The 16,067-nt window shown below is 39.9% G+C and overlaps 1 protein-coding gene across 1 annotated transcript; it reads left to right on the top strand.

Annotated features, from left to right (window-relative positions):
• Positions 1 to 9,955: 9,955 nt before the first annotated feature.
• On the top strand, positions 9,956 to 14,427 carry LOC116330160 (protein transport protein Sec61 subunit alpha-like 1). The gene is made up of 12 exons (XM_031752383.2): positions 9,956 to 10,107; positions 10,943 to 11,010; positions 11,143 to 11,208; positions 11,298 to 11,376; positions 11,568 to 11,699; positions 11,867 to 11,976; positions 12,082 to 12,235; positions 12,340 to 12,500; positions 12,582 to 12,779; positions 12,905 to 13,096; positions 13,189 to 13,265; positions 13,360 to 14,427. Exons 1-12 carry the CDS (start codon positions 10,101 to 10,103, stop codon positions 13,544 to 13,546), a joined length of 1,431 nt encoding a protein of 476 aa, XP_031608243.1. The 5' UTR covers positions 9,956 to 10,100; the 3' UTR covers positions 13,547 to 14,427.
• Positions 14,428 to 16,067: the final 1,640 nt, after the last annotated feature.

Genomic DNA, 16,067 nt, shown 5'->3' with positions numbered 1-16,067 from the left:
CATCGGTGTCCTCTTTAATAGTCGACGTTGGGTTTTTTTGTTTGTTGTTGTTTTTTTTTTTTGTTTTTTTTTTTAGACGTTTACAGAGAAACCACATTTCCTACTCAAACCAAAGGAAAATGCTGGCAGTCAAATTTTATGCAAATGAGTGCTTGTTGCCTCTGTGCATGCATGTATGAAGGCAGATGACCTCTTTTTGGCGTGCCGCTCAGTACAAGCCCGTGATGACCGACTGATTAATATATCTACAATCAACACTCAAAGTATGAGGACTGCAGACAATTCAGTGCAAGCGGGTGCCGCTCCCCAACACCACCACCTGCTGTGAAGAATTACTAAGGCACATGCTCAGGCTACTGTGGATACTTCTTGTAATATTGTGCAGCCAATACACCACCACCCTCCCCTCCTCCTCGCCCCGAAACATATTTACAGCCTTACTCTTTGGTCTAGAAGAGTTTCTGTTGCGGGGCGAGGTGAGAGGATGATGGCATCATGTCCTGCCTCAGCCAGTCCCGGTCATCTACAGCTGGTCTGTGGCAGAGTCATCTGCTCTTGGAGTCACAAGCTTCGTGTGACGTGAGAACAGCATCAGCAGTGTGAGTGGAGAGGAGCTGTTACGCAGACAAGCTTGTGTCAACAGAGTGCATGGGCCATTACTGCTCCGCTGTCCTGTCTGTGGAATGTGCTGTCCTGCTGGCACAGATATCCATCTGCCACCCGATATGAAATCAGAAGTATAAGGCACGATTATGTAACCGAAGTCTTTTATTTCTAAAGAAACATTTTGATATTTTAGTTTAACGCACGCTGTAATCATCCACAACTGCACACGCTGTTCTGTAAAATGAGAACCTAAGTATTATAAGTCATTTTTCAGATATAGTGTTGTTATAGTAGCATAAAAATAAAGCACACTGTGTGCTGAATCACTGCCCGCGAATCACCATCTGTTACATGCTGGCGTGATTTTGAATGTGAGTGGTTTGTCTCATAAGATCTGACATAGACATACTTCCCTTAACTAGGCATTGTATTTAAATGGGGAAATACAAAATGTCTAATAATCATCTTTTTGAAGATTTTGTTAGCCTGTGTATGTGCGTGTGTGATAATATTAATGCACATTTAAGTCTTTGTTTGGCTAAATATTGAGAATAACTCAGGTAAAATATTTTATATTCGTGTGTTATTGGAATTCTCTAGTATAGTGTGATAATCTGCTTACAGCACTGATCCCACTGGTTGACCTATGCTTGCTCTTAATACTGTGTTACAGCGTGACTTGGCCACGATAAAAGGAGAGGACACACACAGTTTTGGCAGTTCACCAAAAACAATTATTAAACAAATGGAATAAACTTCAATACATCACAAAAGCACAAAATTAGCAGAGTGAAATTTAGGGAATCAGGAAACATGTGTCCACTGGGTTGTCAATCACAGTCTAGCACCTTGCTGATTGTAACTGCTGTATCACTTTGAGACTACAATATAAATTCAAACCCTTACAGTTTGAGCAGACAGTTGTGGTAGCTCATTCCTCGGAGTGTCTTGTAATTGTAAAACAAAAGGGTTTTGTTAATTCATATAAAATGTGTTTTCAAAATGTGGACTCATTGTAAAAAAAAAAAAACCCCAAACAAACAAACAAAAACCTGAAATTTCTATGGTAGATGATGGAATTATTATTAATGGAGTTATTAATTGTTTATTTATTACTTAATAACTGTGGTATAATATGAATGGCCATGGGACAGGTCTTCATTAGTAGGAAAAGTTGTAAAACTTTTGCCGATACAGTTAAAAGCCGATACAGTAAGCCGTCCTTCACATTTTCCAAATCCATCCAGTGAGCTGGATTGGAGTCTTTGGCGGACCAGTTCTGGCCCCTGGGCCTTATGCTTGACACCCTTGCTTTAAAGTCTTGGTAAGAGGGGAGAGATTTATGACCACTTACTGTATTTGTATTAGCAAGAGTCCATCAGACCCCAGTGTTTGCCATGTTAAATGGAGTGCCAGGGATCCGCTGTGGAGCTGCTGTCAGTTTTGTGATGTTTCGGAGTTGTGTGCATGCAAAGGGATGGGGAGACTGATAGATGAGAGGATGGAGAAGATAAGCTCTCCGTCTCCACTGTGCTGCGAAGAGTGGGGAGGTGGGGTGTTAACCGGTGTTACATAACAGCCTCAGGGTCAGTGGGCTGCTTTCAACCATTAATGAGATCCCATTCTGTCACTGTGTTGTGAGCATGCGTGTCAGCACGTATATTACACAGATTCACTGTTACGCTACGCTACAATTCTTGCTTATTTATTTATGAGACATTGTGTGTGTGTGTTTGTGTGCATGTGCAACATTGTGCCCCATTGCTTTGTGAAGGTTGCTGCTGGAAGTGGAGCACTTGCATAACATTGGTTAAAATCACCATGGCAACAGCAGCCTTTGCCGGGAATGAAATAGTGTCAAAGCTTTTTGGGGCGCCAGAGTAACAATCCCCCTCCTCATCACTATATGAATACACTTTCTGTCCCCATAGGCTTCATTCATTAAATCTGCTCTAACATCTTACGAGCGCCGAGCCTTTCCTTGCACACCGTTCGCTCTCGCTTGTCCTTGCACATTTAAGGCAGTTGCATGTGAAACAAAGACAAAGACCTGCTGCAAAGACTGCTTTGAAAACGCCGTCCATACTGACGTTTGGGGCCATTCTTGTTTTTTCACCTCTGTCAGCTCGTTTCCTTATCTCGGCACCTCGGTGTTTCAGTTATCTAATAACTATTATTATACAACTAACCCTTCCACGAGTCTCCAGTTCTTATGGAGGGAAGCCCAGACTGGGCCTGCTCCACTTTATTCTTGGCTCTTGTTTTATGTTTATAGGACTCATCCTTGACTCGTGCTCAAACAGAGATATGCCTCAACATGCAAACATGAGAGGGGAAAAATAACACAGCTTTTCTGCTTTTAATTTCAAGTGTTTGCAGTTTCAGTTGTTGGTAAACGTCCATTAAATCTATTTTTAATTTCCTCCACCTGAGAACAGCATGAAATCCTGATAGGTTCTACATAATTTAAGATCAGTCCCTCTGCTAAACCCTACATAAACTCACCCACACGCAAGCGCATTACAGCTTATGGTTTGAAATATAAAATAGATGTTAATCCGTTTAAGGACTCGTCAATTCAAGATTATAAACAATAATGAAAAATGTTAGGTGCATGAAGAGTAACTGCCCAGTGACTAACATGTGATCTGCTGCATCATATGTCTCACTGTGTCCTCTCACTGCCATCTGAGAATTGCTCCATTGTTTTCCACAGAATTTAGAGCTGCTGCCTCAGCCTGAGGCGAAAGTACACTGGCGCTATTTATTTCTCCTATAGGACACTGCACTGATCTATCATGCCAAAACCAGTTTATTGTTGTTATATATTGTTAATACCATTACATGTTTTTGTGGTATTTATTTCAGCAGATTGACCTAGACACTTTACTTGATAAGATTTAGCTTTATATCCTGTTTGTAAGGTTTGTTTTGCAAACTTCTAGCCTCATCAGACCAAAAGATACCACACATAGATTCAGATTATACGGCTGGAACTGAATTTAACGCATGCAGTTCATTTACACTCAGTAAAGTAGCACTTATAATCCAAAATGAGCAGCTGAATGAGGACATAGAAGCAAAATATTTGGCTGTGAGTAGGCAAACTGTGAAATTTTGCCATATTCATGCTCAGATATAGACAGAAACTTGGAGATGCATCAGTCAGAAGCAGGGCCAGGCCTGTTTTGACAGGTGTTAAATTGAGTTTACTCGAAAGTGACGAGCCCTGCACAGGCAGTTACATAAACGGGTCAATAATGTTATAAGAGGGAGATGAAAGCAAGGCAGGACGACTGAATGTAGTCGTTACCTTTCTACTATTTCTCACACACTGGGATTATACAGAAAAAAAATAAACATTGTGTAATATGGTGATGATTCTGAGGATTAATCTCCTGACCTGCTTTAAAAAATATACATAAATTTGATTAGAGCTCAGGCAGCAGTGAGGTGTGTGTGTGTGTGTGTGTGTGTGTGTGTGTGTGTGTGTGTGTGTGTGTGTGTGTGTGTGTGTGTGTGCGTGCATGTGTGTGTACTATGTTTGCATATCTTTGTGGGGACCAAAAATTGGAAGTTTACTATACTTGTAGGGACCAACAGCCCTTATGGGGACAAAATCCCAGTCCCCGCGAGTTTGAAGTCATTATCGAGACTCAAAATGTGGTTTTAGTGTCAGGGCTACAATTAGGTTATGGTTAGGGTCAAGGTAAACAGCTAGGGAAAGCATTATGTCAATTAGATGTCCCCACCAGGATATGACAACACGACTGTCTGTGTACTTGTTTGTGTGTGGATACAGACCCTGCTTATACAGTCACACAATTTGGTTTCAGGTCAGTACTGGAGAAAGCTGCCCTTTACTCAGAGCTACATCAGGACTTTTTATTTCTACATATAAATCCAAAAGGAAAGCTTTTCTGTGTTATGCGTTTTAGATATACGTGTGACGTAGATGTGCTATGAAATGAATTAACCCACGACAAATGATAGTTAGAAGTTAGTGTGGTAGTTTATTGTATGACAGTATTCAGCCATGAAGACCTTTTTATTGCAATGATTAAAAAGGGACTTTTAATGTCAAAATATGCGATTGTATAATTTAATTTTACCAAAAGATGCTCCCTAAGATCTAGACTCCTTATCACAGGAGGTAAATTTCTTTCCTTTTCCACACAAGCAGTGCAAATGTGAAATGGTGTATGTGTGTACTGTATATATGAAAATGCTCCAAAAAAATTAGGAATATACTATGTAAAACTTGAGATTAATACTCAAGAAAAATTGTTCTTTAAAATTTGTCCGGAAATGACATGAAACAATCAAAGTAAATACTGAAAATTGATGACATAATGGGAGTGATTGTTTATCACAGCATGATAAAATCATGTCATAACCTCATTCCTGTCTGTTTCATTCAGTTCATCAAATCCCAGCTCTTGCACTTCATCCAGCTCTTACACACAGAGCAGCATTAGAGTGTTATTAACACTAGGAGAGCCCATGTCTAGCAGGTTTTAACCACTGAATGGAATCAAATGGACTGTCCAGTAACAGAAAGAGCCAGAAAAATGGTTCACACACGCAACAGAGGAGAGGCAAAATGAGCCAAGATGTAATTAGAGTGTTACATAACGTTGGCGGTGACGCTGTCTGCCAGGCACTGAGCTGGCCTGAGGCGCTTGTTGTGCGCATCCCTGTCAACCTATCATCCTCATTTACACTGACCTCTTAATTACTCTAATGAAGCAGCACAAAAACAGATTAACAATAAACAAACTATTTGTGCAAGCTAACCCATGAAGGTTGAATCAATAGAAAGACTTTCTGACCTCTTAAACCAGGCCTCTATAGGATTAGTCATGGATTACATCAGTTTAGGCTTTAGTTGGAAATTAGATAAATACTGTGAATACATAAAACCATTGTTTGGAAGGCTTTGCGGTCATAGGTGACTGCCAAAGCGAGTTCATGGCCTCCTGTTGTTTTACAGATAGACAGACACCAGACGTGGTGTTATAAAGTGAGAATTCAGGTACAGCAGCCAAGGCTACATTTCTTTCTCTTTCTAACTATGCTTCGATGTGCTCTATCCTCAGTGGCGGGTTTATATAACACCAATATATATAATAGCCTAAATAGCACTTGTGGGTACTGAAGTTTTAATTCGGGAGCATCTATAAAGTCATGAATGGGTTGACTGGACATCACTGCCTTTTATTCTACTGGTTTCAGTCCACTCCCAGCCTCTTTAATGCAATTTTATTTCCCAAACCTCCCTGATTTGCTGAGGACAGCTGCCCACTGACTGAGTAAAGGCTCACACATGCCTCCACGCCCTTGGGCACAATTCACTGTTTACATTCACACATCTCTAAAAATAAGGATAAAAATCTGTGACTCATCTGGAACAGACGCAAACTACCCGACTGGCCTCCCACTGCTCAGTCGGGCTGCACGTCTGTGTCACCCTAGACGACATCACTATGTGGAGGCATATGTGTCTGCTTATGTGTAGGTGAATACACCAGGGCGTAATTTATTCTGAAACTGAGGTCAGAAATCATGGCTATGATGATACGTGATGTACTTTACAACCGCAGCAGTATGTGAAGGGAAAGTTAAACTAATTAATGGCTTCTTTTTTTTTGCTAAATCTCTTTTTCGTCCTGCAATTGAAGAGGGAGTGTTGCTGCTTTTCATTAAGAAACAATTCACTGACATCCAAATGAATGAATTTAATTACAGCACTGTTTACCAGCTGTAGAAAGCCAGTAATGTCATTGGACAGTCATTAGCTGGCAAAACAGGTAGGACTTCTAAGGCCTTACTTGGCAGTAAATGGGTTTCTCATATTGGTCAAATATCCATACTGGCTGATGCATAGCCAGCTATTTTCAGAAGCTGGCTGATCCATACTGATACTGGCTTATCTGTACCATCACTTCTGCCCTGATGAAGTGTTCAAAGTCAGCCTGAAGAAGAGCTGAAAGACTTCAGTTATTTTATATCATGAAGATTCTGACATTTGGAAAACTGCTATTTTAAACATAGGTAAGACATAGTGTGCAGACAATTAAAATTGTCCTTACAGTATTGTGCAAAAGTATTGAGCCACCCCTCATTTCTTTATATTTTGCTTCAAAGGAGCCATGTATCCCATGTATTGACCTCCCCAGAGCCTGGGCCTTAACATTATTGAAACAGTGTGAGGTCATCTTAATAGAGAACAGAGCAAAAATCAGCCAACATCCAAAGAAGTGCTTTGAGTGTCTTTCAAGGACCGTGGAGAACTATTACTACTTAGAGAAATGACTAAGAGAGTTCAGGCTGTGTTGAAGAATAAATGTGGTCGTTCCAAAGATTGAACTGTACAAACTCACATGCTATATTTCACTGCACCTCACATTCCTCTAGCAAAATATGAAGACATGAGGGGTGACTCAAGACTTTTGCACAATACTGTAAGGACCATTTTAATTATTGTTAGCAAAAGAAATGCCAAAAAATGTTTATTTTCGTATTCTTATTCTTTTCATTGAAAGAAATTGTTTACATTTTTTATGCCTTGCAGCAAAAGCAAGTTTCACTTCCTGGTTAAAAATGTTTTTAAATGAAACAAAAATGAGGAAAGCAGTGTTAGTTTATCCATTAGGCTACTTTATCTTAGTTTTTCCTAAAATGATCTAATATCCCTGTACTTTTAATAAAGGCCTGTCTATATGATAAAAGTCCTGTGCATCATGAGGTGTATTGCATTTTAGGCCACCAAAATCATTTTGTTACCAAAGGGCAGTCTTGATTCCAAATTTTTCTTTTTGCCACAAAAAAGTGCAGCAAAATTTATTTTTGTTTCATTAGATATAATTATCATACATCTCAGCTTGAACTCATATTTATCTGATTTATAAAGTTTAAGCACTTGTAATTTGTTTGACTACACTGACAGGCTTGAATATTTACTTATAGTTATTTCTGTTACGGAATTTAAAAAGTCGGTTAATGTGAAATTTGTGAGGTCTCATTTGTAAGAGTTAAAACATATTTAAACAAGGCACTGTTTGCCCTTCTGGGAGCTTTTTGCTTTTAGCCAAAGAGGAAATCTCATCAGATTTACTTTCACTAACTCCTGGGTCCAGACCAGAGGATAGGTTTGACTTTGAGCACCTGAGCCTCCGGCAAGATGCAAATTTAAAATGCAAAATAGTGGGAAGAGTCTCTCTGCTGTGGCTTGAGGTTTCATGTATTACATAATTGAAGGCTGCAGACAGCCACCGTATCCTCCATGGGAATGCACCTTTACTTACTGACATTTCAGTTTCATTTGCTTGAAATTTTCCTATTGCGTCTTTACGCTGCTGTTTTCCATGAATTTTTGATTCACTTGGTTTCTATAGGGAAAAAAACCATGTAATTCACACCAAAATAAATGCACATAAACTTTTAATAACTGGTGTTTAGCAGATCAAAGTTTCCACATGACTGACAGGAAAAAATGTGATTTGGATTTTAACAGAGAATTCATAGTGTGAAAACCAGAGACTGGAGGGAGGCTGCGTGGAATTTGCTTGTCCTCACCTCGGTGTTAGCTCACAGCTCTGTGGTCATTATGTAACCACATGAACAAATATCTCTTTATCTTAGGGCAGATGAGCAGGCTCCCAACCACCCTCCACTGTGTGTGTGTGCGCGCGTGTGTGTATATTTCCTGCTGAAAAACAAATCAAGTGATTGTTGATAGCAGGTCCACAGAGTCTGACTGATCAGACGGACAGCCGGCTGAAAGATTCAGTTGACATTGTGCTGTTATTTGAATCTACAGGTCAGTGCTTGTCACCTTTAAATACCGATGAAGAGTTCACCAAGTATAACAAAGTGAAGACATTCGCACAGAAATTCAGCCCTAAATCAATGGATTTATGTGTGGAGGTTGTTTAAATACTCAATCAACAACAAAATTTAAGAAAATCATAAACCACACACACACATACACACACACTTACATCAAGGCTATAGCAACACTGAGCTCTAGTGGTGAGAACTGATATTTTAAAGCAGGGGTGTCAAACAGAAGCCCCTAGGAAATGACAGAAATGTTCATGATTCTTGTGATCGATGGAGATTTAGGTTAAAAAAGGAAAAGATTTTCTTTCTTTCTTTTTCTTTGAATTAAAAAACTTGTCTGGGCAATGAACAACCAGATCTTTTTCTGTAATTATACACATCATGTAGAAAAACAGAGACTGTTGAAATTGTATTTCTTTTTCTTACATCTGGGATTTAATGTGTAGTTGTACATCTATACACTGACAGAAAGTCAGAGTTTCACTTGTCGGCCCACCTAAGAACAAACTGGCCAGTGTGATGTATGAATTAGCTCTCAGTTCACTGCTGATGTCTTTCCTCCTTGCCATTGTGTTAACACACACCTGAATGCTCCAGAGCAGCATACTGCCAAAACCCCTACTTTTATAGATGTTCTCACATTTGTTGATCAAATAATTATTAAATGATAATCAAATTAGTCAGTTGATTTGATTATTAACAGCTGGCTGCTACTTACCCTCTTAATTCCTAACACTAAGCAGTAAGAGTGCAGTTAGTTTGTCACACACTGTTTCTGAACTTTAGATTGATTTTTATAAAATGACTAATAAAATGGCGTAAGATGCCATGTTTTATGGTTTGTCTGAGACTGAGTTTATTTAACGCCTGCCAAGGACCAGGTGATGATTTTTATTGTGTCTATTATTATGCATAAAAGCTTAAAACTGAAGCAGCGTGTACTTTTTTGTAATCTAATTATACTGAAGAATGGGAAAAGTGGGGGCATACCAAATGTACCAGGAGAACATCTTCTTCTTCTTAAATATCTTCTCAAATACCTAAGCTGGGTAAGATTGGGGTGGGCTATTTAGGGGTCTCTGTGTTTGTAGTAGTTCAGGTTAACCAGGAGGAATTATTTCTGTAATTATGAGGCATGGATATAAGAGGTAAATACAAATATGTTTTTAATACCGTCAGCACTGAAACACACGTCAAGCACTACTGATAGTAAAACTTATGTGGAAACTGCAGTTATTGGTGGAAACCAATGAGGGCAGCAAAGCGCCTTTCAGCTGGTAGTCTTCTCAACCGAAGAAGGAACTGACGCTCGCTGGAGGTTGGGGCGCCCCCTGTAGGATAGGAGGACTTTGTGATATAGCGGCTAGAATATAAATGTTAAAAAATTAAAATCACGCATTTTCTGAGTTAATATTGTTGGTTTATCAGCTCTGACTAAAGTGTCCTCACAGACCGAGCTGTGAGCGGTCTGCAGCGGGCTTCGTGTCGGCTCTGCGGGGCTCGGAGCAGTGACGTGGGGTAGCGGCTTGTCTGGTGACGTGTCTCTACGGCTCCCTCTTTTCTCACGGAGCGGCTGATGGAGCCACACTGAAATCGCACAGCACTCAAACGGATACCAGTAACACGGCAGGAGTCGGACTAAGGACACCATGGGAAGTACGTGTTATGTTTTCTTGTGTATATGCTTGTTTTTGGTGCTCTAAAATACCTGCTATCTTTTTCCTTTTTAAAATCTCGAACATTAAAGGGCACTCGGCGCTCGTCGGAGAAGCTAATTGGCTAACCTTGGCCAGGTTATGTGGCACTTGGAGCTAGCTCATAACGGGAGAAGGTTTACAGCCTAGTTATTTTTCGCTTGGATAAAGTACCATTGTAGTGATTTATATCACGCTGGGATGCCTCCTGTGTCTTTTTGAGCTGTGTGTCAACTCTTCATCTTAGAGAATGATGGCTAACTTGTTCTGTGATTGAACGCCAGTTAGCATCACGCTAAATGAACTAACCATGTATAGCACAGAGGTCTTTACTTTACCTTCACTTTTATAATGTAACTAGCTTTTAAGTCCAGTTTGACTTTCTGTGCGGCTGGGGAGCAAAAAAAAGAAAGAAAGAAAGAGAACCGAAGCGTGTGTGTGAAATCACTTTCTGTCTTAGTCAGTTTAATTGATTGATAGAGCGGATCAAGGTGACAAAACATTAGGCAGCTCCACCGTCAGCGGTCTAAAGGTGAGCACACACCTAATATTAGTAACTCCCAGCTGTGCTTACTTTTCTACATCCTCGTTGTTGCATTTTAAAGTGATGACGAGACTGGCTTGTTTGGTTTTGCTGCCAGCTGTTTAGCTGCTGGTTAGTGATGACGTAGCATCAAAGTAGATCTGGCTAAAGAGGAACAAAAGCTCAGATGTTGTCGATACTCATAGTAGAGCTGCTTGATGTGTTGTTTGGTGTAAATACATATACATTTTTTAACTCGTCACTCTCTTTTCAGTTAAATTTTTGGAGGTGATCAAGCCGTTCTGTGCAGTCCTGCCAGAAATCCAGAAACCAGAAAGAAAGGTAAGCTTTGAGCTTTAGTTTAGTACTTTAGTACACAGTGGTGATGATTTACACCATGAATGAATGCGATCAACAGCTTATCATCTCCTCTGTTTTTCCTCTTTTTTTAATTTTATTTTTTTTACCTTACAGATTCAGTTTAGAGAAAAAGTACTATGGACCGCCATCACACTATTCATCTTTTTGGTGTGCTGCCAGGTTGGTATCTGTCAGTGACAGCCTTCCTACTGGTTGTGCTTTTGGTCATAGTGCTTTGTTGCATAATTTTTTTTCTCTTCTTCTTGCAGATCCCACTCTTTGGCATCATGTCATCAGATTCAGCAGATCCCTTCTACTGGATGAGAGTAATCCTGGCCTCCAACAGAGGTGTTTACTTATATTTAATTGGTTTCAAAAGAACTTTGCATTTTGCGTTCTTTGTGGCTTTGCCAAGGAGAAATAATCTAATCCCACTGTCTTGTCATGCAGGATGTAATCTTTTATCACGTGTCATAAGTCAAAAGTTGCAGGCGCTCTTACATTGTTTTTGTGTTTGTGACGCTGACTTTGTTCTTCAGGTACTCTGATGGAGCTGGGTATCTCACCCATTGTCACCTCAGGCCTCATCATGCAGCTGCTGGCTGGTGCCAAGATCATTGAGGTGGGAGACACTCCTAAGGACAGAGCCCTCTTCAACGGAGCTCAGAAATGTAGGTGTTATTATTACTCATCAGACAGTTGCTATTTTCAGAAGCTGTCACGTACCTTTTTGAAGCTTTAAAGATGTCTTTGACTCTGATGCTTGCACTTTCATAACAGCTCTCATTTTAGTTGTGTCAGTTGTGCCTGTTTCACATTTTTTTATGTACTTTTGCAGTGTTTGGAATGATCATCACCATTGGACAGGCTATTGTGTATGTCATGACTGGCATGTATGGAGATCCTTCAGAGATGGGTGCTGGGATATGCTTGCTCATCATCATCCAGGTTAATATAAATTACCACTGCTAACACCATATGAAAAAAAATGATTTAACTTTTTAAAATGAGCATTTGTCAGGAAGAGTGTTAAACTCCTGCCTTTGTCTCCAGCTCTTTGTTGCAGGTCTGATTGTCTTGCTACTGGACGAGCTCCTGCAGAAGGGTTATGGCCTGGGGTCTGGTATTTCTCTCTTCATTGCAACCAATATCTGTGAGACCATCGTCTGGAAGGCCTTCAGCCCCACGACTGTCAACACTGGCAGAGGTATTGGCACTAAGAAACAAAAGGCTTTAAAAGCTGAGTGATTGCAGAGCGAGGTGTTTCTGTGTATCTATATTACACTGACTTAATTTGTGGGTCTTTCCCAGGTACTGAGTTTGAGGGAGCCATCATCGCTCTTTTCCATCTGCTGGCCACCCGTACAGACAAAGTGCGTGCTCTGAGAGAAGCCTTCTACAGGCAGAACCTGCCCAACCTCATGAACCTCATCGCCACTGTCTTTGTGTTTGCAGTGGTCATATACTTCCAGGTGACTTACTGTTTATCTCACCTGATTTTTATTAGACTCTGAGGAATATGCATTGTATTAAATCAAACGTTTCTTCATCAGGGCTTCAGGGTTGACCTGCCCATCAAGTCAGCACGCTACCGTGGCCAATACAACACCTACCCCATTAAATTGTTCTACACCTCCAACATCCCCATCATCCTCCAGTCTGCCCTGGTCTCCAATCTGTACGTGATTTCTCAGATGCTCTCAACACGTTTCAGTGGCAACTTCCTGGTCAACCTCCTGGGAACCTGGTCTGTAAGTACATTTAGTCCAAGTCATGGCAACATAGGTATGAAGCAGGCGACTTAAATGTTGCTTTATTAAGAGGACTCATGGCTTGTCTCCACCCTATTCAGTACAAATACAATGTTTGTGTTTAGGACACTTCGAGTGGAGGACCAGCTCGTGCCTACCCAGTGGGCGGCCTGTGCTACTACCTTTCTCCACCTGAATCATTTGGTTCGGTTCTAGACGACCCCGTTCACGCCGTCATCTACATCGTGTTCATGCTCGGCTCCTGTGCCTTCTTCTCCAAGACCTGGATCGAGGTCTCAGGATCCTCTGCCAAAGATGTAAGTGTGTCTTCGTGCAAACATGTAGGGTGTTCATTATATCAGAGTCATGTATTAAATATGTCCACCGATTTTTATTTTGTGCGTCTCAGGTTGCGAAGCAGCTCAAGGAGCAGCAGATGGTAATGAGAGGACACAGAGAGACCTCCATGGTGCACGAACTTAACAGGTACAAAAAAATAAAAAAGACTTGGAAATGCGCTCTTAGGTTTAATGTTTGCAGCATATTTAAGTCTTTATTTCTGTCTAATTTCTATCTGCAGGTACATCCCCACAGCTGCTGCATTTGGTGGGCTCTGTATAGGAGGGCTCTCAGTCATGGCAGACTTCCTGGGTGCCATCGGCTCAGGTACAGGAATCCTGCTGGCTGTGACCATCATCTACCAGTACTTCGAGATCTTCGTGAAGGAGCAGAGTGAAGTTGGCAGCATGTCAGCGCTGCTCTTCTAGAAAACACTATTTTTTTTTTTTTTTTGCGACACACGTCAGACACAAAAGAATCCACCCCTATCAATTTTTTTTATGTTGCAATATGTACAATCAGTCTGTTTTGCAGCTGGGAGACGTAACTTTATGCCATCGTCTTTGCGCTCCACCACACTGCTCCTGCATTTCAATGCTGAGAAAACTCTTTTGGTTACGCCCAGGGTTGAGCATGGTATTGTGTGTGTTTAGTTCCTTTTTTTTTTTGTCCCAGTAGCAGTTACCCATCTCTCTGCAGGCTGCCTGAATCCCCACTGACTGTCTTATCAGCTGAAGAAGACCTTAAAAAAGTTTGAGGTGCTGTCTTTGACTGACCTCAGGCATTGTTCATTGCAGCATGTTCAAGGAACACTAAGACGGCATGTTGATGCTTATTTCAAGCTGAAAGCACTGTGCCTGGATGTATCAGGGGGAACTGAAAGAAAGCCATCTTGTTCATCACCTAGCAATCATTGTTGAGGTTTCTAGGAGCCTATAGTAGGATGTGGAAAGTACAGATAAGATATGTTTGTACTCCTGATAAGGTTTCCGGTAATCTCATACAGTTTACATTGCTTTGATTTTAAATCTCATGGACTATGTTTATATTCACTCTGGTCTGATGTAAGGCGCAGTGGTTGTCCTCTTGTCTCTGGGTCCTCAAAGGAAAGTGTTTGTCTGTGTCGTCATGCTCTTTTTATTCCCAGACTGAATCGCTGCACAAAACTGCCGAGATGGTCGGGATGAGGGTGGGTTTGATAGGGATGGAAAAAGGGGTCTCATTTTTGTTTTTACTTTATGTAACAGACATAATTGTGTTATTAAAAAAAGCAGGATTTGTTTTCCAATACACTTGGAAATTGTTTTGATTCTTGTTGTTGTTGTTGTTTTTATTTACAGTAGCAACTATTCTGACCACATGTTAGTGATACAGCAACCAACACGTAGATAATGAGTTACTATGTAGTTAAGTTTATATCTAGAGTAGGGCATTATTGGGTGCTGTAACTTGTGACTTCCTGTAGAGGTCACTCTCGTTTGAGATACCTGCTCCACTTTTGAGTTAAACTGGCAATGTGGCTAACTTAGAGAGCCACACACTGTTGTATACACACCTACAGTCAATCTAGAGTCAACAGTTACCCTAACAAGCATGTTTGTGGACTGTGGGAGGAAAGTGGACTTCCTAGGTAAAACCCACAGAGGTGCAGGGAGTCCTCAGCTGAACACAAATACTTTTAAATCTAGCTGACTCGTACTTGTAAGTTGGCATTGTTATATAACACTAATAGCGTTGCAAAAAAGTCTCCAAAGCCATGCTTTTTAAGTAAATGGTGTAAAAACTGGTGTATACCTGTGCCAAAGGCCTATCTAAAAATTTAAAAACAGAATATAGCTATTATCTGGAATTAAGTATGAGTAATCCAACAGATCCAAGGCAAATCTGATATTACTGGAAATATGTTTGTTAGGTAAAAAGCCAGGTTGATCTTCATCAATTATTGGTTCTAACATCAATGTGATTCTCTGTGCAAAGACAAGAGCCACAATTTTGTAATCATTATTTAACTAGAAAAATTTGCATTTCCTGCGAAAATGCAGTGTGGATGCTGTAAAGCTAAAGCTGTCTCCTGAAAATAGTTGAAAATAGCTGAAGAAGCTGAAGAAATCAAAGTCAGTGTTTAAAAAGTTGTTGAAATTTAATTACGTTGCAGGACAACATTAGGTTAACAAAAATGTAATAACTTAGCAGAAATGCAATAACTTAGAAGAAACATAACAATTTAGCAGAAATGTTGTAGTTTACCAGAAGCTACAACTTAGCAGAAATAAAATAATTAAGAATAACATAAATTAACATAACATAACATAATAAACAAAAGTAGTGTAACCTAGCAAAAATAATATAATTTAGTAGAAAATTAAAAACTTGGCAGAAATATTACACAAGTTATCAGAACTGCTATAATTTTGCAGAAATGTAATAATGAGGCAAAACTGTCAACAGATAACAGCTGAAAAGGCTGAAGTAACTTCAAAGTTACTTGTTTAACTGTTAAAAATTACCAGATACATTAGAAAAGGAAGAAAATCAGCCAGCAGATAAACTGATGTGGAACAAAACCAAGGTAAAATAACAGAGTTTACACAGCTGGTGAAATCTAAAATGGCAACAAAAAAAACAAACAAACAAAAAAACAAGACCCACACAAACAACATTTAGGTAATAAATGCACAAGATGCTGCGGTCAGAGATAAAAACACCCAAAAATAATGTTATTGAAATGCCAAAGAGTGGAAGAAAGTTTAGAAAGTAGAAAACCAGTAGTAGAAAAGTAGAACATTCAAATATTTTTAGAAACATATGATACAAAATATTTACTCAGTTGTTTCAATGATTACAATAATGGCATACAGAAATAAAAATCCCATTTGGGATAAACAGAAAAATATTAATAGAAAATGCAAATCAAATGGATCTAACATCTATACAAACAATTGAAGCATA

This window comes from Oreochromis aureus, linkage group 5 (genome assembly GCF_013358895.1).
Source record: "Oreochromis aureus strain Israel breed Guangdong linkage group 5, ZZ_aureus, whole genome shotgun sequence".
NCBI classification, from domain to species: Eukaryota; Metazoa; Chordata; class Actinopteri; order Cichliformes; family Cichlidae; genus Oreochromis; species Oreochromis aureus.
This window is presented reverse-complemented; position numbering and strand designations above follow the sequence as displayed.